The 22,715-nt window shown below is 41.0% G+C and overlaps 1 protein-coding gene and 1 long non-coding RNA gene across 5 annotated transcripts in view; one reads left to right on the top strand and one right to left on the bottom strand.

The window, feature by feature from the left end:
* Positions 1 to 22,715, top strand: part of Akap10 (A-kinase anchoring protein 10) — a 65,449-nt gene that overhangs the window by 2,917 nt on the left and 39,817 nt on the right. For 2 of the 4 annotated variants that reach the window (XM_006973562.4, XM_042284165.2), the window contains exons 2-5: positions 5,257 to 5,304; positions 12,115 to 12,297; positions 13,362 to 13,919; positions 22,569 to 22,667. In XM_006973562.4, the coding sequence (XP_006973624.1) occupies positions 5,257 to 5,304; positions 12,115 to 12,297; positions 13,362 to 13,919; positions 22,569 to 22,667 (888 nt within the window). Of the gene's footprint in view, positions 1 to 4,714; positions 4,765 to 5,256; positions 5,305 to 5,338; positions 5,737 to 12,114; positions 12,298 to 13,361; positions 13,920 to 22,568; positions 22,668 to 22,715 lie in introns of those variants that run through there. The other 2 variants (XM_042284163.2, XM_042284164.2) reach the window with 2 other exon arrangements.
* LOC143266878 (uncharacterized) lies at positions 59 to 5,335 on the bottom strand. The gene is made up of 2 exons (XR_013041679.1): positions 4,277 to 5,335; positions 59 to 197 (listed from the first exon to the last, which is right to left on the bottom strand). It is a non-coding gene; the product is annotated as an uncharacterized LOC143266878 (long non-coding RNA).

The raw sequence follows: 22,715 nt of genomic DNA, 5'->3' as shown, positions 1-22,715 counted from the left end.
AAGTCTTTTGAGAGGTGCTGTTAGTAATTCTGTCATGGCTTTCATCTTTTATTTTAAGGGGGGGGGGTTCAAATTAGTATCTTGATATGTGGCATTACTGGCCTTAAGCGTACAGCAGTCCTTTCTCAGTCTCCTGAGGACAGGATTACAGGGATGTAATAGAGCATGGCTTGTCTGTCTCTTCTGGTGTACATACCCTGGAATGGATAGAGTTACAAGATTCTCATTTGTCTTTGAGAATATCTTAAAGATGTCTCTCCTAGTCTTTAATCTGAGCAGTTGGGAGACAGAGGATCTCTGAGTTCAAGGCCAGTCTGGTCTACAGAGAGAAACCCTGTCTCAAAAAAAAAAAAAAAAAAAAAAAGGGTCACGATGGCCCTTTTATTTCTACTTTGACATAGAAATGTTCCAAAGGAATTAGCAGTGATTTTTTTTATTTGTATGGGTGTTTTGCCTGTGTGTGTGTGTGTGTGTGTGTGTGTGTGTGTGTGTGTGTGTATGTGCACTGTGTGTGCGCCTATGCCTGAACAGGCCAGAAGAGAGCATCTGATCTTCTAGAACTAGTTACAGATGGTTGTGAGCCACCAATATGGGTGATGGGAATTTATTGTAACTACTTGATTTCTTCATAAATACATCTCTGTTTACATGTTTTCCTAGTAATAAACTTGTTTTTTATTTTTTACTTACAAATATTGACATTGATAATTATTCAAGTAGGTATTTTCCTATGCAAATATGCAAGAATATCGCCTGGCTGAGATAACAAATGCAAAGTGGTTAGAACAATTGCCCTACTGTAGCCATGCTTTTCCTATTCTCATCCTTGCTATTTTTAACTGTGGCTGGCTTTCTCCTTTTGAAATGTTATTGATAGGCACAGTTGCACACTGGGAAGCCGAGATCTAGCTCTCAGAACATAAACTATCACACCTGGCCACTTGGCACTGTGCTGAATATTCCAACCAGCTGAATAGCTCATGGCTCTGAAACCCAGAAGACACAAGCAGAAAGGAGAGTCCTTTTTTCATTACAGTGACCTCAGCCTTCAAGGGCAATAAAGATCTTGCCGTCATTTGCTGGACCTACAGAAGAGAGCAAATGTGTGAACTAATTTCAGCCCACTCCAAGACACTCAGAAACTGCATTTGAGATGGAGCCTTTTCCTTCTAGAAATTTGTTTTTTCAATTCTTTAAATTACAAGTGTGTGTGAGTGTATGTGTGTGTACATGGGAATACAGGTGCCCTGAGTTCAGAAGAGTGTCAGATCCCCTGGAGCTAGAGTTACAGTCAGTTGCAAGCCACTTGACACTTGTGGTAGTATCCAAACTCAGGTCCGCTACAAGAGGAGTATGTGCTCCTCTCCTCCCCCCCCCCAAGAAAGGATTTCTCTGTGTAGTCCAGGCTGTCCTGAAACTCACTCTAGACCAGGCTAGCCTGGAACTCAGAGATCTACCTACCTCTGCCTGAGCGCTGGGATGAAAGGCATGTGCCACCACCATGCCCAGCAGTATGTGCCCTTAACTACAGAACTTTAAATACTATTCTCTACCCCAAGAGATGTTTGTTTTTTCTTTTCCCTCTAAATCGTTTCAAGTTTTGTTTTATTCACCAGTTGTACTCCTTTCCATTTGGAAATTTTTTTAAACATATATTTTATTATTTTGTGTGGGCAAGGTGTCACTGGGCACATAAGACTGAGTACAACTTTGTGGAGTCAGTTCTCTTCTCCCAACTTAATGTGGGTCCTGAAGATCAAGTTCAGGTCAAGCAAGCTTATGTGGCAAACACTTCATAGGCCAAGCCATCTCTCTAGTCCCTGGAATTTATTTTTGTATTTCAGAGACAAGATATACCATTGATCAAATCTCCCAAACCAATTTTTTGGTTTTTTATATATATATGTATGTATATATACATATATATGTATATATATATACATGTTTGTATGTATACCGTGTGTGTGTGTGTGTGTGTGTGTGTGTGTGTGTGTGTGTGTGTGTCTGGTGCCCTAGAAGGTGTGAAGAGGAGGTTGGATCCTGTAGTTAGGGAGAGCTATGAGCCACATCATGGGTGCTGTGGAACCAATCCCGGGTGGGTCCTCTGGAAGAGCAGCACAGACTCTTGACCACTAAGCCATCTCCGCAGCACAGTGCACCACCAGTTACTGTAACACAGACATGTTGGTATGTTTACTAGTGCAAACAGAGACCTTTGAGGTCAGCAGAAGTTAGCAGGTTACAGCTGGAGACTTGTGGGATGGCTCCTCACGACAAAGTGCTTGCCGAGAAGTCTGACAACTTAAAAAAAAAAACCAAAGCAAAAAACAAAAAAAAAGCCGGGTTGTGGTGGCGCATGCCTTTAATCCCAGCACTCGGGAGGCAGAGCCAGGCGGATCTCTGTGAGTTCGAGGCCAGCCTGAACTACCAAATGAGTTCCAGGAAAAGGCGCAAAGCTGCACAGAGAAACCCTGTCTCAAAAAACCAAAAAAAAAAAAAAAACCAAAGAAGTCTGACAACTTGAGTTCAGTCCCTGGAACTCATGGTGAAGGTAGAAAGGACTCACAAACATCATACTCTGATCTCCATACACATGTGTGCTGACATAGACACACACAGTGCAACAGATAAAATAAAAGATTTGAGATTAAAAAGATGTGTATGGGTGTTTGGCCTGATGTATGTTTGTTCATCATGCTATGCTCTTGGAGGCTGGAAGAGAGCGTTGATCACCTACAACTGGAGTTCCGGTCAGTTGTGAGCCACCATGTGAGTGCTGGAAATCAAATCTGGGTCCTCTGGAAAAGCAGCCAGTGCTCATAATCATGGAGCCATCTCTCCAGCCCCAACTAAAAATTTTTTTAAAATGTCTAGTGCTTATACTCTGGTGCTTTTCAGAATAAGTTTGTGAACCTTTAATATAGATACAGGTGTATAGATACAGTTATAGAATAAAAGGTAGGAGATATGGAATTTTTTTTCCCACTAGATAACTATTCACTCCATAAGCAAGGTGATAGCAAAATGCTTGTGCTTTCTCAATCTTTATAAAATCAGCTCCCTCTTGACATTTAAGCTGAAATCCAAATAACATCTCAGAGGACTTCCTTAGGTACCCAGTCTAGACAGAGGCACCGGCCTCAGCCAGTGTTAACTGTCAAGAGTGGTGATACATGCTGAATTTAGGTTGTGTTCTGGGATAGACCGTAACAGACCTGCTGAATACAGAGCAGGAAAGAAAGACGTTCAAGGATGGACTGAAGTTTTACCCTGAGAAAGTCAATACTAAAAACCTGATGATTGGTCTACACAAGCCAAGTTTGGAGTTGAGTTTCAGGTAATTTAAGTAAACCTGTCAGAGATAAAAAGTGGACCACAGTTAGCTACAACAGTCTGGATTTAGATAAGGAGCAAAGCCGAAGATGTAAAATTGGGAGTTAGGAATATACAGGTGATGTTACAAGATGGCATTGGCCCTGTTTCCTGGCTGTCATGAAGTAAATGGTCTCCGCCACTTTCCTACCCCTGTTTTACCTTTTCACAAGCTCACAGCAACAGCAAGCAATGGACTGGGGCCTCTGAGAGCCACCCCTCAAATGACATGATGGAAACAGGGTGATTAAAAATCTGTGGCGCGCCGGGCGGTGGTGGCGCACGCCTTTAATCCCAGCACTCGGGAGGCAGAGCCAGGCGGATCTCTGTGAGTTCGAGGCCAGCCTGGTCTCCAAAGTGAGTTCCAGGAAAGGCGCAAAGCTACACAGAGAAACCCTGTCTCGAAAAACCAAAAAAAAAAAAAAAATCTGTGGCTCATGCCTTTCATTCCAACACTTAGGAGGCAGAGGCAGGGGGAGCTGTGAATTTGAAGCCAGCTTGGTCTACAGAGTGAGTTCCAGGACAGCTAGGGCTGTTACACAGAGAAACCCTGTCTCAAAAAAAAAAAAAAGTACTTAAAAAAAAATCAGTGCTAATTCTTATGGGGCATTTTTGTGTGAAAATATAAATAAGGACCATCATAACAGAACTTAAGATATTATTTAAAAAGAAAATGAGAATCTTGTAATTCCATCCACTCCAGAGCACAGTTTTTTTCCATCTCCTTATATCAGAAGAGACGGATAGGCCACAGTGTGATGGTGGGTGGTGCACTCACGCAGATCTAGCACTTGGAAGGCTGAGGCAGGAGGACTGCTGTAAGGTACCAGTCAGTCACTCTGTCACATATCCTTGTTTTCTGTTACCAATGGCGGTGACTAGTACCAGCAGCCAGCCACCTTACCTTTTCTCTGTTGATGCCCGCATGCTTGGAAGTAGATTTGCTGAAGGCAATGCCCCTTTTCTGATGCGGGAGAGTTGGGCACATGCCAGAGACTCGGTTGTTGATGGGTTGACTCTGAGAGCCAGCTGTTTTTGGTACTGGCTTTTCAACTTTAATATTTCAGAATATAAAGACCTGGCCCATTCTGAGATTTCTTACTTTGATAAGCCACTCAAGATGAGTCCAAGGAAATTTAATGTTTAAAACAAACACAAGAAAAGGAAAGCAGATTAAAAAGAACCTCGTGTCAGGTCTTAGAATAGAGTCTACACTTGCCTAGAGCATTTTCAGCTTGCTTACTTGCTGTTGTGAGCTTCTCTGCTATAGAATTTTCACTGTTTTGTGTAATAAAGGAAAGATTATGTAATCATTTTAGAGACAACTTGTGAGACCTGAGACTTAGGAATTGAGGTTGTAAGTTTGAGATGTTTGTGCTTCTTACAAAAGAAGTAAGATGCTATACATAACCCAGAAGTCTTTTTCTTTACTGCACTTGTAGGCAGCATGGCGGATGATGCCGTGGTATTAACATCCTAAATTCATTTCAGATGCCTTTTACAAGTGTTCCACTTTTCATCAGCAACCCTCTAAATGAGTTTTATTAATGACCTGATTTTACTATTTGAGGAAATTAACATTCAGTGAAATAAAATAACTTGCCCAAGATTACATGTCTGATAAGTAGCAAGAGGCAGAACTTGACTGTAGCTGTTTTGACGGTTGGCTCTTGAGAAGCCCTCCCAGAGGTTTGATCAAGTACTCTTCAAGGGTTACTTTCTCAGAGAATTCCTTTCTGAGATCTGTCCCGCCCCAGGGCACATAGTTCATTGTTTTGGAACTTAGAATACCCGACTGTTAGATTCAAGAGTCTGATGGTGACAATTTATAGAATGGATCTCTTTGACTGCAGAGGTTGGTCATGATGCCTTTTTGTGTTCTAGTGAAAGGTAAAGAGCAAGAGAAGAGCTCAGACGTCAAGTCCATCAAAGGTGAGTGAGTTCTCCTCTGTATTCACAGCGATGGGCTTTGGGGTTGGGAGCGCTCTGATTTTTATCCCCTCTCTTCTTGTGACAGTAATCATTCTTCAGTATTATGATTATTTATAATTATGACTTATTTCTCTCTTTAACATGTATACTCTAACAGGCTTTTACTGGCATTTGCTGGCTGCTCTAAAGTGAAGCAGCTCCTTATTAGTCAGACATTTGATTGTTCCCTAACAGTAATTCATTGGCTTTGTTCAGTAAAACAAACACTGAGCTGTGACAGCTAGAGAGACTCCCATTTACAAGGCTGGTTTTCTCTCTGCTCAGAAATGTGGATGAGTACAGTTTTCACTGTATTAGAATCAATGGCCTTCAGTTAAGCTTATTCACAGTACTTTGTGAATGTTAATGCACTGTTCTTATTTATGGGCTTAAGTATGCTTTTCTTTCTTTCTTTTTTTAAGTTATCTCTTCTGGTTTTTTTTATTCAATGTCTAGCGTACTGAGAGTGGGATAAGAAATTTTACAATAGAAAATGATTTCCATAGCCAGTACATACAAATTTCATTGTATAACATAGCTAAAATATGCAGAATACTGCTTAGATTTTTCTTGTGTTTTTTGATATGTGGCCAGCATTGAGTGTTTACCGTCTGCTCAATTTGCCAGAGAGTTTAATTATAACATTTACAAGGTTTGCAAGATTAGAGGAAAAAATGCCCCTACAGCCTTATTGTAAACTTATTACTGATAATTTAAAGTAAGTTGGATTCTGTGCTCAACTATTTTCTTTAAGCCAGCTGTGACTGGCATTTGGTAAAGGTGAAAGGTCCTAAGCGGACGCCTGTGAAGCAGATGTTTCTGACTGTGGTAATAGGAAGGGACTAGCACTTGAGGCCATCAGAACAGTGAGGAGATGGGCAACATTTTATTTTCCAGTGGGTTTCTAGTTCTCCAAATTAAAATTGAGCTTTAGATACTTCATGATAGGTGGGTGAGGTGAAACATGCCTTTAATTACAGCACTCGGGAGACAGGCAGGCAGGTCTTAGTGAGTTTGAGGCCAATCTGGCCTACTTAGCCAGTTCCGTCACAGCAGGACCCTGTCTCAGAAAAACCAAGTTTTGTCCCCTTCCCTCCCCCCCCCAAAAAACCCAAACCTCACAAATAATATATAAAAATAAATTTCATGCTCATAATCTGCTAGTGAGAGCATGTAATCTCTGCTTAGCAGTTATAGGCTTGACCTTAGGATAACAACAGAAGCATTAAAAGAAACTGCCCTTCCAGAAGTTTGTGCTCTGAGGGCCCGCGAGAGACTCAGCGGGTGAAAATGCTGGTGGCAGGGGAGAACTGATTCCTGGGAGTTACCCTCTTATTTCCCCAAACACCCCCTGCCGCACATGCACTCACACTTGCTTGCATGCATGCATGTGCACAAATATGCATACACACAGACGTATGTAGGGATAAAAGTAAAGTTGCAGTGGGAGTAGCAGGACCCACTTAGATATACAGTAGCAAATAGGGCAAAAATAGTCATGGCCTCCATTTATAGAGCACTTTTAATTCCTTTCAGTTTGCGTTTTTCAAGATAGGGTTTCTCTGTGTAACAGCGCTGGCTGTCCTGGAACCTGGGTGATTTGAACTAGTGGTGGTAACAAAGAGATCAGGACAAAATTGAAAGTGCAGCAGGTAAAATGAATTGAAGTTTGTTATTGATTAGCTCTGAGATGCGAAGGACACGGATGTAAAGTTTGTCACTTGCTACCTTTCTGGCTTGCCTCGCAGAACCAAGCTAGGGAATTACATGTTCAGTTGTAGTATATTGCGTGGGAAGCACTTTTGAGTCATTCATTTTTATATGTTTCACACACAGTAATTCTAGGTTCTGAGGTTTTAACCAAAGATATGAGACTCTAGGTGACCTAGGTTGGAATGCTGCCTATTGAAATGGCCCTTCCCAAGTTCATAGACCTAGGACAAAGTATTTAACTTTTCTGTGTGTTTGCCTTTACCTATAACATGGAGGAAATACCGGTCTTGAAGAATTGTCCAGAGAGGCCAAAACAAGTAACAAGCCATAGACAAAGCAGCAGAGTGCCTGGTCTGTCACAGGTGCCCGATGGCAGTGATTACTGCCTAGTGTTAACATAGTGAGCTGACAGGAAGGATTGCAAGGAGCCCAGAAAATCTGAGGTCAGTCAACTTTAGGGAAGATTTCATGGAAATGATTCGGTCTATAGACACACTGAAGAGTAAGAGGATTTAGATGAAAGAGAGAAAATTGTTTATTTTGTCCCTACCAGCCTTTAATTTTTTTTGAACATATATATATATGGGGTAGAGAAGCCTTCAGCTAAGTAAAGGGAAATTTTTACAAAACGATTGAAATGAGGTTATACAGAGCCATAAAGACCAGAAAATAGGCCCTAGTCACTGATTTGCTGCTAAGAATTCAGCTACCTCTCCCTCCAACCCCCTTAATTCCTGATGCTCCAGTGCTTCCCATCTGTCCCGCCACGCTCCTTTTTCCTACAGCTCCCTTCCTTAGGCCATTTCCACCAAGGAGGAGGAATTGTATCCAGTTCTTGCTCTCTAGAACTTGAAAGTTGATGGCCTACTTCCTACTGGCACTCAGGAGTATATTCATGTAAGAATCCAGTTGGCAGGAAGACCCTTCAACTGCTATCCTAGGGATCACTGATGATTAGGATAAAAGGAAACTAATAAGGCATTTAAGAAGAAATTTGCCTTTGTTACCATTGTACCATAATTGAGCATCTCGAATGTGGAGATATAATTCATCTACAGAACATACAGCAGTGCCTAATAGAGACTGGACTGGCTAAGGGTGATTCCCTGAAGGTTCATGGGTTTTAAGTGCTTATGGCTCCCAGGAGCTTAAGTGAGGATTTCCTTCCAATGAGTAGAATTTCCCTTCTGTCCCTTGTCACAGTTTTAAAAAAACCTCACATCTGTGTAATGTATCCATTTGAGGTCCACTCATACTAGTGCAACTCTTTCATGCAATAAATGAAAAAGAGTGATGCCCCCCCCCCCAAAAAAAAAAACAAAAATCGAAAAGCCAGAAAAGAAAGTTGAGCCAGATAAATGTGGGCCTTTGAGCAGGATACTGATGTCATGTGGTTTTCATGACAGGTATACCGGAAGAATTTTAAGAATGAGACCCAGAACTTCTTTTGGAGAGTTTAGTCTTAAAAATAAATAATAAGAAAGTAAACTACTCCAAGAAAAAAAAGAAAACAGATAGTGAAAAAAATCAGATAGTGAAAAAGAATGAGACCATACTTTTGAGCTTTGCCAACTGGTGGATCTGAACAGTAAGACAGAGAAATTAGAAAGGAGAATTGGTTTAGAAGAGGTGACGAGTCTTATATTTGGACAAATATGTCCTGATGTGGCAAAGCCGGAGTGGGAATCCCCAGCAATAAGTAAGAGTGTAAGAACAGAGCCCATATCAAAGGATAGATATGAGATCAGGCCAGGGGTTCTTCAGCTGCTCCCCGAGGCTTCTCCAGGAGCTGTTGCCAAGGAAACAATAGAGGCACACTACTTACTCTACTTTTATTGGTTTTGTAGACATGATTAGGTCTGATTTTTTTTTTAAGTTTATTTAAGGGGTAAGAGCTTATAGTTTAAGGTTTGCAAACTTTTGCTTTAGTAATAACAGAAGGTTTGAAAATAAATGTACTTTCTACTAGAAAGCAATATAAAATATCTTTAGGAAGAAGAGTCAGGGAAGGAGGCCATTTCTGACAGTGGACAGTTAGGAGATGAATTTTAGAATGAGAAGGATAAACAGACTCAAGAGGAAATTAGGGAATGCAGTGCCATGGAGTCCAAAGAAAGAGACTGTTGGGAAGGAACAGGGGCAGATGGGAAGCATGAGTTCTGACAGAATAGTGAGGAGGGGGAGAAAGTCCTTGTGTTTTCCCTGCATGGATATGTGTGCACCATGCATGAAGAAGGGATAGAACTAGAGTTACAGATGGTTGAGAGCCACCATGTGGGCGCTGGCAACAGAACCCTGGCACTCTTTAAAAGCAGTGAATACTAACTGATTGACCACTTTCCTCTCCAGCCCCTAAGAGAAAGTACTACACAGATTAATTCATAGTATTTTTGTTATCATGGATTTCTAATTAAGATATGATTAGAAAGAAAACATTCACATAGAATTTTCTGTGTAGCTATTGTCTGGATTAAAAAACTAGCCAGGCATGGTGACATGGCTCCGTGGGTAAAAGTGCTTGCCAATGGCAAGCCTGGAGACCCTGGGTTTGATCTCCTGGAACCCACATAACGGTGAAGGAGAGAACCAATTCTACAAAGTTGTCCTCTGCATTTCACGTGTGCACTCTGGCAGGTGTGCCCATACACATAACACATACACACACGCTTGTAGATAAATACATTCTTTTAACCTAAAGCTGGCTGTGATAGTGCACACCTGTAATCCCTACACTCTGGAGGCTGAAGCAGGATTGTGAGTTTGAGGATGGCCTGGCCACCATAGTCCGAAAATGTATGTCTCAAAAATGACAAGTAAAAAGCAAAACTATTATTTATAGACTTGCTAACATGGTTTTACTTCCTTCAATTTAACATGAAAAAAAAATTCAGATGACCTTCTTTTTTTTTTTTTTTTTTTTTTTTTTTTTTTTTTTTGGTTTTTCGAGACAGGGTTTCTCTGCGTAGCTTTGCGCCTTTCCTGGAACTCACTTGGTAGCCCAGGCTGGCCTCGAACTCACAGAGATCCGCCTGGCTCTGCCTCCCGAGTGCTGGGATTAAAGGCGTGCGCCACCACCGCCCGGCTTCAGATGACCTTCTTTTAAAGTTGAATAGTTTGAAGGCAGTTTTTTTTCCATTCCACAATTTCTGAACTTTTGAATGGCTGACAGATTTACATGTTTGGTAAACGGCTGTGTATGTTCCATTTGTACCTGCTGTAGCCTGTAACATCTCAGAGAGCCGTCAGTCGGGTTGTAGTACTCTGTATCCATCATAAGAAATAGTTCTGAGGGTTACTAGGTTTGAGCACTTACAGGGGTACTGGGAGATGCAGCTTAGTTACTTGAGAGATTCTTGAGGCCTGTGCCATTTCTCTTTCCTGTTGTAGCAGTGTGATACACCGAAAACTTTTTTGGTTTTTCAAGACAGTTTCGCTGTAGCCCTGGCTGTCCTGGGACTCACTCTGTAGACCAGGCTGGCTGTGGACTCAGAAATCTGCCTGCCTCTGCCTCCCGAGTGCCAGGATTAAAGGTGTGCACCACCATGCCTGGCTTTCCAAAACTTACTCAGAACGTCCTCTAAGATCCCTTACTACTTGTGTGAACTAGGTAGGACAAACAGAGTGTTAGCTCGGCTTCAGCAGCAAGTTTAAGTGCCACTCTGACAGTGGTGCAGTGTTGAGTCAGTGTTTCCTGCCACTGCGTTGGTAACTAACTTCCACTCTGGGAACTAAGCTCTTGTTCTTTAGCAGCTGAGCACTCTCTCCAGCCTATAATTGAGGATGCTGAAGTCAGACTACTAAAGAAATACGTTTTCTGAACAAAACAATTTGTGGTATTGAGGATCAAACCTAGGGCCTGCTTGACACATGCTAAATAAACAACTCTACTACCCAATTGCATCTCCATTGACTTTGTAAATTTGAAGTGTTTTTATTATTATTATTATTATTATTATTATTATTATTATTATTATTATTAGTTTTTTGAGGCAGGGTCTCATTATGTAACTGTAGCTTGCCTGAAACTCACTATGTTGACCAGGCTGGCCTTGAACTCAAGAGAGATTTCCCCCATCTCTGTCCCCTTGTGCTGGTATCAAAGGCATGGGAGTGCTTAAGTAGCTTGAACTTTAGTAATCAGTGTCTTTATTAGATGAATAAACTTTGTTGCTCAATTAAAAAAGTAAAGTATTGTGATGGACATTTTTCTAGATTTTTTCTCTCAAGAATTTATTCTAAATTCAGTTTTGTTTGTGAAGCAAGCAAATATTAAGAAATTGAAAAGGTCCCCATTTCAAAATGCTTTCTAGATTTTTATACTTTTCTCTTGGAAGACAGGTTTTGCCACGTTGCCCAGACTAACCTGGAACCTGACTTGACTTCCTGGCTCCCTGCTGGAATTGTGGTTATATACCACCAAACTCAGCTTGCCTTCTATCCTTTTAATTTTTCAGAGAAAGAGCTCTCTAAGTTAGAGTTTTGGTGCAGTATTTTGAGAGTTATAAATTAGAATAGATTGTTTTCTTTCCACTTTGCTTGCTGCTTGATAGAACTATCTTCTGTTTGTTTATTTATTTATTAGAGACAGGCTATGAAGGCCTGGGGTCCTGGAGCTCTCTCTGTAGACCAGGCTGACCTTGAACTGATAGAGATCCACCTGCCTCAACCTCCCATTTGCTAGGATTAAAGGCGTTTGCCAACATGCCTGGCTTATTTTATTTAAATTTTATTTATTTAATGAGTATGGATGTTCAGTCTGCATGTGTACCATACATGTCTGTGCATCATGTGTGTGTCTGGTTCCCCACAGAGGCCAGAAGAGGGCACCAGATCCCCTGAAACTGGAGTTGCAGGTGGATGCTGGGCTTGTACCTGGATGTTCTGAAGAGTAGCCAGTACTCTTAGCTACTGAACTGTCTCTTCAGCCCCTTAGCCGTTTTTGAGTGTTGCTTAAGTATTAGAAAGTTAGTTTTTAAATTTTCTTAAAGCCTGCTCATGGGTTTCAGATCATCAAATTGTGTTTAACTTTAAACTTTTTTTTTTTTTTCAAATTTATAGCTTCAATAACAGTACATTCCCCACAAAAAAGCACTAAAAATCATGCCTTGCTGGAAGCTGCAGGACCAAGTCATGTTGCAATCAATGCCATTTCTGCCAACATGGACTCCTTTTCAAGTAGCAGAACAGCAACACTTAAGAAGCAGCCAAGCCACATGGAGGCTGCTCATTTTGGGGACCTAGGTAAGTGACCACTTCTTACTAACGCCTAATCAAGGACAAACTTAATGAAACATGAGATTCCAGTCAAAGGATATTGAACTCCATGATTGGAATGATAGACCCCAAAATCTAGGGTACTTCTCGAGTGGGCACCCCAAGAACCCAGAGCACGAGGTTTATTGAAGCGACTGTACAGATGGGCTACTCTTGTCCTGAGAGCAAGAGTCGCATCACACTACAGCCACATAGGTACTTTTAAAGGAAAACCCCACAAAAGCCACAAGATTACAATTCCCATAGGAAAACCCCACAAAAGCCACAAGATTACAATTCCCATACAATTTCATTTCGATTGATGATCATGATCTAATCACAGAGTGATCACAGAGTGGGTACAGTCACGTCCGCATGCACATTCTTCCTGAAACCTCAAGGGGGTATCAGGGCAGGAGTGGAGTTTACACAGAGGTCACAGTGGTCCTTCCTGGAACAATTACAACTATCCCAGTCACAGTTGAGTGCATCTCTTAACAGAGATCTCTTTATATTGTTACATTGTGGCAGGGGTGGTTGAATAATGGCTGAGTCAGGTTGCCCTTGGAACTAGATTTTTAGTTTCTCATTTCCTGGGGCTTGGGGGTGTAAGCCTGAAGGGTTAGGGTCTTTCAGGAAGAGACTTTGAAAAAAATGCATCAAAAAAATAACCACAAGAGTAATGAGGTAGTGCTGTATTGTGTTCATGTAAATATAAGAAATGTCCAATAGAAAAATAAAGAGGTATATTTGAGCACTTAATAAGAATGCACAAAAAAGATTACTTATTTCAGTAGTACTCAGGGAGATACAAATCAAAATCGTAAGTTGAAATATTAAAATATATTCAGATTTTGCTAATTTGAATGTTAAGTGGAGTTGAAGGAAATGGCCACTCCTAGTTAGCAGTGGTGTAAGTGAGTAAAAAAGACTATTTTGGAAAGCAGTCAGTTTGGAAGTACTGTCTGATTCCACTGTTAGAAAAACTGGTAGTCTGTCTTTAATCAGGAAATTGTTACCAAATGGCTTATTCATTTGCTTCTGTCTTTTAGGCAGATCCTGTCTGGACTATCAAACTCAAGAGACCAAATCCAGTCTTTCAAAGACCCTTGAACAAGTCTTGCGTGATGCTATTGTCCTCCCATATTTCCTTCAGTTTATGGAACTTCGGAGAATGGAGCACTTGGTGAAATTTTGGTTGGAGGCTGAAAGTTTTCACTCTACAACTTGGTCCCGAATAAGAGCACACAGTCTGAACACAGTGAAACAGAGTTCACTGGCTGAGCCTGTCTCTCCATCTAAAAAGCAGGAAACGGCAGCATCTTTTGTAACTGAGTCTCTCGACAGGAGGTTGGGGGATTCTAGTTCAGCCCCACTGCTTCTGACTCAGCCAGAAGGAGTTGCCCTGAGTAGTAGAACTCAGACCACTCAGACTCACTTGCTGCTTTCACAGGAATGCCACAGTGCCCACTCTCTCCATCTTGAAATGGCCAGAACAGGAACTCATCAAATCTCCACAGACTCCCGAGACTCCTCTTCCAGACTTCCAGTAGCCAGTAGAAGTAGTACCTCTTCTCCACTGAGAGAACTATCAGGAAAACTAATGAAAAGTAAGTAAGCGCAGGACTTAAAACAAGGAATGAAAGGGTCAGAATAGTGTCTTTGTACCTCTAGCTCACAAATGGATTTGGAGGATTTGGAGGGTTGAGTGGAGTCGGTGTGCAAAGGATCAGGAAGTATATCTGAGTGACGGCCTTGCTGTGTGCTAACAGCAGACCGTGCGGCAGGACAATGTGCTGCTCTTGTTCACATTTGGAAGGGAAGCCGTTGTCCAAGGAGATGACCTCCTCCTGGTCTCGGTCCTCATATATTACTACTGTGAACTGCACCTGGTAGGTTAATTCTTTTCATTTCATGTTTTAGATTGCTGGTAGGTATCATTTATTGAGTTCTGTATTAAGTATCTATTTGGCTTTCATCTAATTGTCATAACAGCTGTGTTAAGTAGGTATTAATATCCTGTTTATCCTTGAGAAGACTGTGGTTTAGAAAATTCCTTCCTGGTTGTCTAGTAAGTGAGGAGCTAGAGTTAAACCCAGGCATTTTGAAAATAACACTTTTATGCTGGGCGGTGGTGGCGCACGCCTTTAATCCCAGCACTCGGGAGGCAGAGCCAGGCGGATCTCTGTGAGTTCGAGGCCAACCTGGGCTATCCTGTGAGTTCCAGGAAAGGCGCAAAGCTACACAGAGAAACCCTGTCTCGAAAAACCAAAAAAAAAGAAAATAACACTTTTTTATTTCCTGTTCTGTTAGTTCAGAAATTGCACCACATTCTCATTTTTGTAATTCTTGCTCTTTGGAATTCTTATTACCCAGACTTTTTATCTTTTTTATCTTCTCTATTTCTCAAAGGTTGGATGATTTCTTCAAATGCTTGTAGCTTACAGAGTGTCTATAAAGACAGGTCTGGTTTACTAATGAATGAATTTTAGTGTGTTGTTTAATCTTGGAAAGTTCCGAGTTTTTGTAAAATTTTATTTTACTCTGTGTGCATCTGTGTGTGATTGTGGGCATGCGAGGTCTGTCATGCATGTAGAGGTCAGAAGAGAGTTCGGGCTTCCTTCCTTCCAGTCGGCTGCAGGGATTGGCTCTCAGGCTTGTGGGACAAAAGGTTTTGCCCGCTGAACCATTCCTTGAAATGCTTTCTTTCTGACTTTGTTGTTGTTGCTTGTTTCCTTTGCTTTTATTTCGATCCTGTCTTGATCTTCTCAGATCTATTGAGCACAGTTGACTGGTATTCCCGTCTACAGTTGTGGTGGGTCTGAGTCAGTGCTGTTTGTTTCGTCAGAGTCACACACGTGGTGTGGAATGTGGGTTTTCAGGGGTGGGTGTGTGAATATAGATTTGGTCAATTTTTACCACAGTTTTCTAGCTGACTGACCTCAACCAGCCACCTGCTTTGTGAACCTGTGTATGTGGACAGTGTTGAGGCCCTGTAAAACTAGAGTTACTCTCTCTTGCTGCGGTAAAACACTGGCCAGAGGCAGCTTAGAGGAGGAATGGGTTTATATCATCTCACACTTCAGACCACACTCCACAATTGAGGGAAGTCAGGGCAGGAGCTCAAAGCAGGAACCTGAAGGTAGGAACCATGGAGGAATGCTGTTTGCTGACTCCATCACAGGCTTACGCCTTCTTATACAGTACATGATCACCTATCTCGGGATGGGATGGGCCCTCCTGCTTCAATTAAGACAATCTACATAATCCCTCACAGACAACCCGATACAGAGTTACTCAGTTGAGACTTTTTGGGTGATTCTGGGCTGTTTCAAGTTGATAGGTAATATTAGCAAGCATGGGTAGTCTGTTTGAATAATGTTGGTTCAGAAGTATTTGAATTTGCTTTCCCCATGCACCTGGAACCTGTTTTACTATCTTAGCATTACTTAAAACTAGTTTTATTTGTGGATTTCAGGCCTAAAATCCATATGTGAACAATTTTGTAGACAAGTATTGTCAAAGGAAGATTTCCCCACCTCCACCTTTTTCTTGAGCATCAGAACACCAGAGCCTCTCTCTGAGAAGTCTTTTTTTTTTTTTTTTTTTTTTTGCTATTCAGTTATGTCACCGAAAATATGTCCCACCTTTGTGTTTTCTGCCCTTAGTGGTGACTTTAGTCCTGGGCAGCTTCCTTTAAATGTTAAGTACCAAATCTGGGAGTTGCTGGAGGTTTTTTTCCAAGTAAATGTACTTTTATTACCTGAGTTTACATTCATTCTCTTAAAATCCAAAAAGCTTTGACTAAAGTTACGTGAATAAAACATGACCTGAGACACTGTGAACTTACTGTAGAAATATAAGTGTGTTTAGTTATGTAGTAACATCTAGATGATGCTATGATACTAACTAACATATTGTATGTTAAACATAATATGTTGTCCTTGTAATAACCATCAGAATTCTGAATTTCAGAGTACCGCTAGCTCTAGAAGATTAAGGTAAGGGATCACCGGATTCTGCTCTTCTTCTCGGCACTGTGGCCAGTTATGAGTCTCTGCATTAACTGCTACCAAGTGAAAAGGAAGCTTCTCTGACTAGGGTTGAGAGCAGCACAGATTTATAGATATAAAGTAATTAGGAGGCAGGCTGATGACGTGTCTATTTAGTGTAGTTGGTTTTTTGAAATTTCACGTGCATGAGTGTTTTGCTTGCATGTATGTCTGTATACCATGTGTGTGCCTGGTACCCATGGAGGCCAGAATAGGGCATCAGAGCCCTTCAGCTGGAGTTACAGACTATTGTGAGCCATGATGTGGGTGCTGGGAACCAAACTGAACCAAAGTTTTCTTCAAGAACAAAAAGTGTTCTTAGCTGCTGAGCCATTTCCCCAGCCCCCTCATGTCCCTTTAACCAAACGGCAGTAGTAGGCTCCCTTTCATCTCTGGGCCTTTACGGTGTCGGGCCTGAGTTCCTCCTGTGGAGTGTGCCTCAGGTCTTGTCAGCAGTTGGTTGCCTCCATAATAGTCATACCACTATTGACCAGTGAGCACATATTTCCTGGTTGGTCAGTACTGTAGCATGCAGGACCCTCCTTTGATGACTTTTCTCCTCAGCAGCCTGCATGACACTTTCTGACACTGCAAAAGCTAGTCATCAGAGAAGCTTCTGGACCAGTTGCATCTTGATTTCTATATATCCCACAACCAAAATGAGTGCTATGTGTAGCGACAGGATAGAGTCCTACTGTGTAGCTGTGATGGGCAGTCAAGAACAGTGGCAATATCCTGTATTGTTTGGGGGGCTCTGGGGTCTCCCTGACCAATAACGTAGAGGGAGGTATCTCAAGCCTGATACTGAGATCTTAATCCATGGCTTCGGTGGTTGTCCACCCATTCTGTTATGTTCAAACTCCTTTATGTTTTAAAATAAGCTTTTAGAAGTAGTAGGTTTCCATAAGGTCTTTGATTCCCTCTCCCTACATCCTCTGGTGTACAATGTCTTTGGAGTAACTTCTTTAGGATAGACTAATGTTTTCTATTTACCTTCTCCCTTAGTGTCTGTCAGAGATTAAACACAGAACTTCAGATTGGGCTATATCCTGTAGTCTGGACTTCATTTAAGAAGATTATAAATTTGGCTTCAGGATCTTAGTTTATGTTGTCACGGGGAGAAAACAAAGTAATTTTTTTTAGCTGACTTTGATAAAGATACTTAATTTTCCTAATATATATGTGTCTTTATAACTACCTCCCTGGCTTCCTGGTTGGCTTTGCTGATAGCCCTGTCCATTGTGGCTCTTGTGGTTGGGTCACACTTCCATTGACTAGTTCCCTTCATTGTGTTAAGCTTGGTTTATCATCCAGAATCCTCAGCTTGGGGTTACTGACCTTCCTGACCTCAGGGCTTTTGTGTGTGTGTGTGTGTGTGTGTGTGTGTGTGTGTGTGTGTGTGTGTGTGTGTAAAATCTACACCACAACTATGAGTTACAGACAGTTGTCAACCACCGTGTGGGTGCTGGAATTGAACCAGGTCCTCTGGAAGAGCAGTTAGTATTCCTAACCACTGAGCCATCTCTCCAGCTTCATGACCTCAGGTTTTTTTTGTTTTGTTTTGTTTTGTTTTAAAGATTTATTTATTTATTTATTTATTATGTATACAGCATGTATGACTTCAGGCCAGAAGAGGGCACCAGATCTCATTACAAATAGTTGTGAGCTACCATGTGGTTGCTAGGAATTGAACTCGGGACTTCTGGAAGAACAGCCAGTGCTCTTAACCTCTGAGCCATCTCTCCAGCTCCAACCTCAGGTTTTTTGACTTTTGATTTTGTTCATAAGAATATTGTTAATAGGGGCTAGAGAGATGGCTCAGTGGTTAAGAGCACTGGCTTCTCTTCCAGAGGTTCTGAGTTCAATTCCCAGCAACCACATGGTGGCTCACAACCATCTCTAGTGGGATCTGATGCCCTCTTCTGGCATAAAGGTGTTCATGCAGATAGAGCACTCATATACATTAAATAAATAAATAAATCTTTAAAAAATTGTTAATAACTTAAAATAATAGAAAAATTTGGTTACTTCATGTGGTAAATTCATTCTTTCAGTAAGTAATGATGGTAAATTTGTTCTTGAGTTCTTACTATACATCTCATTTCTAAGATACAGTAATAAATGGAATAGTCACAGGCTAATCACTCGGAAATTTTTATCCAATTTATGAAATATCCGAGGAATTTTCTAATATTTAAGCGCTCATCTTTTATATTTTAATTAATTTTAAATTACTTTATATACCCTGAATTTCAAGACTTTGTTCTTAAAATTTAGTGATCAGAAATCTTATCATTTCTTTAAAAAATGTTTTTAAGATGTATTTATTTTACTTTGCATGTATGGATGTTTTACCTCATTCATATATGTGTGTGTACCACATGTATGCCTATTGGATCCCCTGGATGGGAGGCTATGGATGGTTGTGAACCACTATGTGGTACTTATAATTGAGCCCAGGTCCTCAACAAAAGGGACAAGGGCTTTTCACCTCTCAGTTATCTCTCCAGTCCCTGAAATATGTCATTTTTCAGAGAAGCACACACACACACACACACACACACACACACACACACACACACACACACACACCAATAAAAAAATCCTTGTATTTTAGTTATAAGAAATAATAAAGTTCTAGATACATTTATTTGTATGGTCTCATGGAGTCACTATTTGAGTTTTGTTATGGTTGGTTAAAGACAGGTCTAAGGAGTCAGATCTTTGTGTGTGTGTGTGTGTGTGTGTGTGTGTGTGTGTGTGTGTGTGTGTGTGTGTGTGTGTGTGTGTGTGTAAATGAAGGCATACTTGTGGAGGTCAGAGGACAACTGCTACTATATGGGTCCCTGCTGAGCCATCTTTCAGGCCCCCTTTATTATTTATTTAGTTGGTTAGTTTTGTTGTTTTTTTCTTGTCCTCTTTTGATACAGGCTCTTTTTATGTGTAGTCCTAGCCTGGCCCCTTTTTTCTTTTTTTTTTTTTCCCCCCTTTTTTCTTTTTATTATAGAGTATTAAAGTTAGTACAACCTAAGTTGTTGTGTAGTATATGGTTTTGTTGATTTTGGCTGATTGGCATTTTATTACTAGTATCTATATTGCCCGACTGGCCCCAAATTCCCTTGGTATGCTTTTAGAATAATCAGCCTGATTCACTCTCTGAAGTAGCTGGACTACAAGTGGTATAACTAAATATAGGTTGTCTGGCATAGTCATTCATTTCCTCCCGACACCCGAGACAGAGTCTCACTGTGTAGCTTTAGCTGTTCTAGAACTTATTACGTAGACCAAGCTGGCCTAGAACTCAGAGATCTACCTGTCTCTGCCTCCTGAGTGCTGGGATTAAAGGTGTGCGCTACTGTGTCTGGCTTCATTGATTTTAAAAAAAAAAAAGTTTTTATTACTTCTTTGAGAATTTTGTGTTTTGATTGTATTCAACACCCCAAACTCTACTCAGATCCATACTCCCTTCTCTACCCACCCAACTTTGTATCACTTTTTAAAAAATTATCTTTTTATTTAAATCTATCAAGACTTGTACTATCCAGATAGTCTTATGTATGTGGTCTTCAACTGGAGCGTGATGACATAGCAGTGACTAGCTATACTCTTAGAGAAAACTGACTCCGCCTATCCCAGCAAGTATCAGTTACCAATAGTTCCTTAGCTAGGGGTAGAGTGGGACTTTGTGCCCCCCCCCTTGGAGATAGGGTTGTCTTGGAACTCATTATGTAGACCAGGCTGACCTCAAACTCACAGAGATCTGCCTGCCTCTGCCTCTTGAGTGCTGGGATTAAAGGTGTGCGCCACCATACCTGACTTACCAACTCTTCTCTTTGTGCTAGAATTTGAGCTGGCCTGGGCTTGCACAGGTCTTGTATATATATATGCTATCATAATTGCTATGAGTTCATGTGTGCAGCTGCCCTGCTATGTTCAGAAGACACTGTTTCCTTGTCGTCGTCTGCTCTTAAACTATTCCTTCCCCCGCTTCCACAATGATCGCTAAGTTTTGGGATAAGGGAGTATGATATATATGTTCCATTGAAGACCAAACATTCCACAGTCTCTTAGTTCTCGCTTCCTTGGCCATTTGTGAGTCTGATGAAGACTGAGTGATGCATCAATCTATGGGCATCTAAGTAAGTCACTGGTGTCAGTTACTGTGTCCAGTTAGTAGTAGGTTCACCCTGGGGCCCATGACTTATCTAGCCATAGATTCTCAGACCAGTAATGGTGCCAAATACGGGTTTCACATGACATCCGATCTGAAAGTGGTTGGTTGCATCTCTGATTGTCCTGCCAGCGGTGCACCAGTGGCCATGTCTTGCCAAGCCATCCGTTACTGCAGTAGACTCTTACTGTCAAGTTTCAGAGGTAACTAAGAGCTTAACAAGGGCAATGACCTTCAGTGTCTTGTAGAGTCTGTGGGACCTAACTTGCCAACAACTCTGTCATCTCTGGTGTTGTCTAGAAGGGCATTGCTACCTCATTATATATAGGGCGACTCACTTTTAACTATGTATGTGTATATTTTAAGGAAGCTTCTTTTAGCAGTTGTTTTCCATATGGCTTTTTCAAAAGGTCTTTAGTGGAACTTACCCCTTCCTATTCCATTTTCTGCCCTGTCCTCCCTGCCTCACCTCAATTTAACCCTTCCTGTTATCACTAGTCTTTTTTAACCCCTTATAACAGTATATTCTCTCTCTTCTCCCTTAAAAGCACCCCTCCCCCATGGCCCCTTATTAATATTCTGACATTTGGGTATTCCAGATGAAACACATATATCTGAAGATTCAAAGCTACAACCACAAATGAAAGAAAATGTACACATGCTGTTTGTCTTCCTGGGTCTGGGTTACCTTACTGAGAATGATCGTTTTCTTCCCCATTTACCTGCACATTTCACTTTTCTTAATAGTTGAGTAATATTCCCTTGTGTAGGTGTACCAAATTTTCATTATCTGTTCAGCAGCTGATGGACATTTACGATGTTTCATGCAGATCTACAGAACATTCCACTCAAATACTAAAGAATACATGTTCTTCCAAGCAGCCCATGGGACTTTCTCCAAAACAGATCACATAGTAGGACACCAAACAAGTTTCAACAAATATAGGAAAATCGAAATCACATCCCGCATTCTATCTGACCACAGTGAAATAAAGCTGAATGTCAACAATAGAAGTGATAAAAAGTACACAAATTGAACAACACACCACTGAATCAACATAGAGTGAAAAGAGAAATAAAGAAAAAAGTTTTCAATTCCTCGAATTGAACTTGTGAAAATGGAAACACAGCATATCAACATCTAGGAGGCCTAGTGAAGGCAGTGCTAAGAGGAAAGCTTATAGTACCATGTATGTACATAAAAATATTTGGGAAATGCTTCCTACTAATTTAATGATGCACAGGGAGGCCTTCGAGAACCAAGAGCCATCAGCACCGCAAACAAGCAAGCAGGAGAGATCAAAATCAGGGCTGAGGGAGGCTATGGCTCACCACAATGAGGGCTGAAATCAGTGAAGAAAATACAAAGAATGTTCTTTAAAGGACTGACATGACTTTAGCTAAATTAGGCAGAAGAAAGAGAGGATCCAAATTTATTAAGTAGAGATGAAAAGGGAGACAATACAACAGACACTGAGGAAATTCAGAGAACCTTAAAGACATACTGAAAATCTGTATTCCCCTGAACTGGAGAATCTAAAATAAATGGGTGACTCTAGAGATAATCTTGACCTACCAAAGTGCAGTCAAGATGAAGCAATGATTTGCTTTCATCCTGTTAACAAGTGCTTAACAGTAACAAACTGAGGAAAAGATGATCCCCTTTGGCCTCAGTTTTAGAGGGTTCGGTCCATGGTTCCTTGGCTCTGTGTTTAAGTGTCTCAAACATTATTTATAAATATAGATTTATAAAGATTTTTGAGCTTCTGCGGTTATATTACTGTGCAAATAATTCAAACTAAGACTCGGGAGAAGAGATAAAAAAGAGATCATTGTTACTAGGGGGCTTAGTAGCTCCTACAGACATTGGAAGAAATAACTGACACAAGGTTTTCCTGTTCTGTGAGAACCACACAGTAAAAGGGCAGTTTTATGTGGAAGTTGACTTGCAATAGCACCACACAGTAAAAAGCCTCCTGGTGTTAGGAACACACTTCATTTCAATGGTTTGGAGTTGTCCCTTTCTTCTTTTGCAGGTATAGAACAAGATGCAGTGAATACTTTTACCAAATATATATCTCCAGATGCTGCTAAACCAATACCAATTACAGAAGCCATGAGAAATGACATCATAGGTAAGTAGTGGTTGGAAGTCATTGGGAAAAGAACTGACTGGTTTATTG

Source organism: Peromyscus maniculatus, chromosome 8, assembly GCF_049852395.1.
Source record: "Peromyscus maniculatus bairdii isolate BWxNUB_F1_BW_parent chromosome 8, HU_Pman_BW_mat_3.1, whole genome shotgun sequence".
Taxonomy (NCBI): domain Eukaryota; kingdom Metazoa; phylum Chordata; class Mammalia; order Rodentia; family Cricetidae; genus Peromyscus; species Peromyscus maniculatus.
Note: the sequence above shows the minus strand (reverse complement) of the source record. Positions and strands in the feature narration are given on the sequence as shown.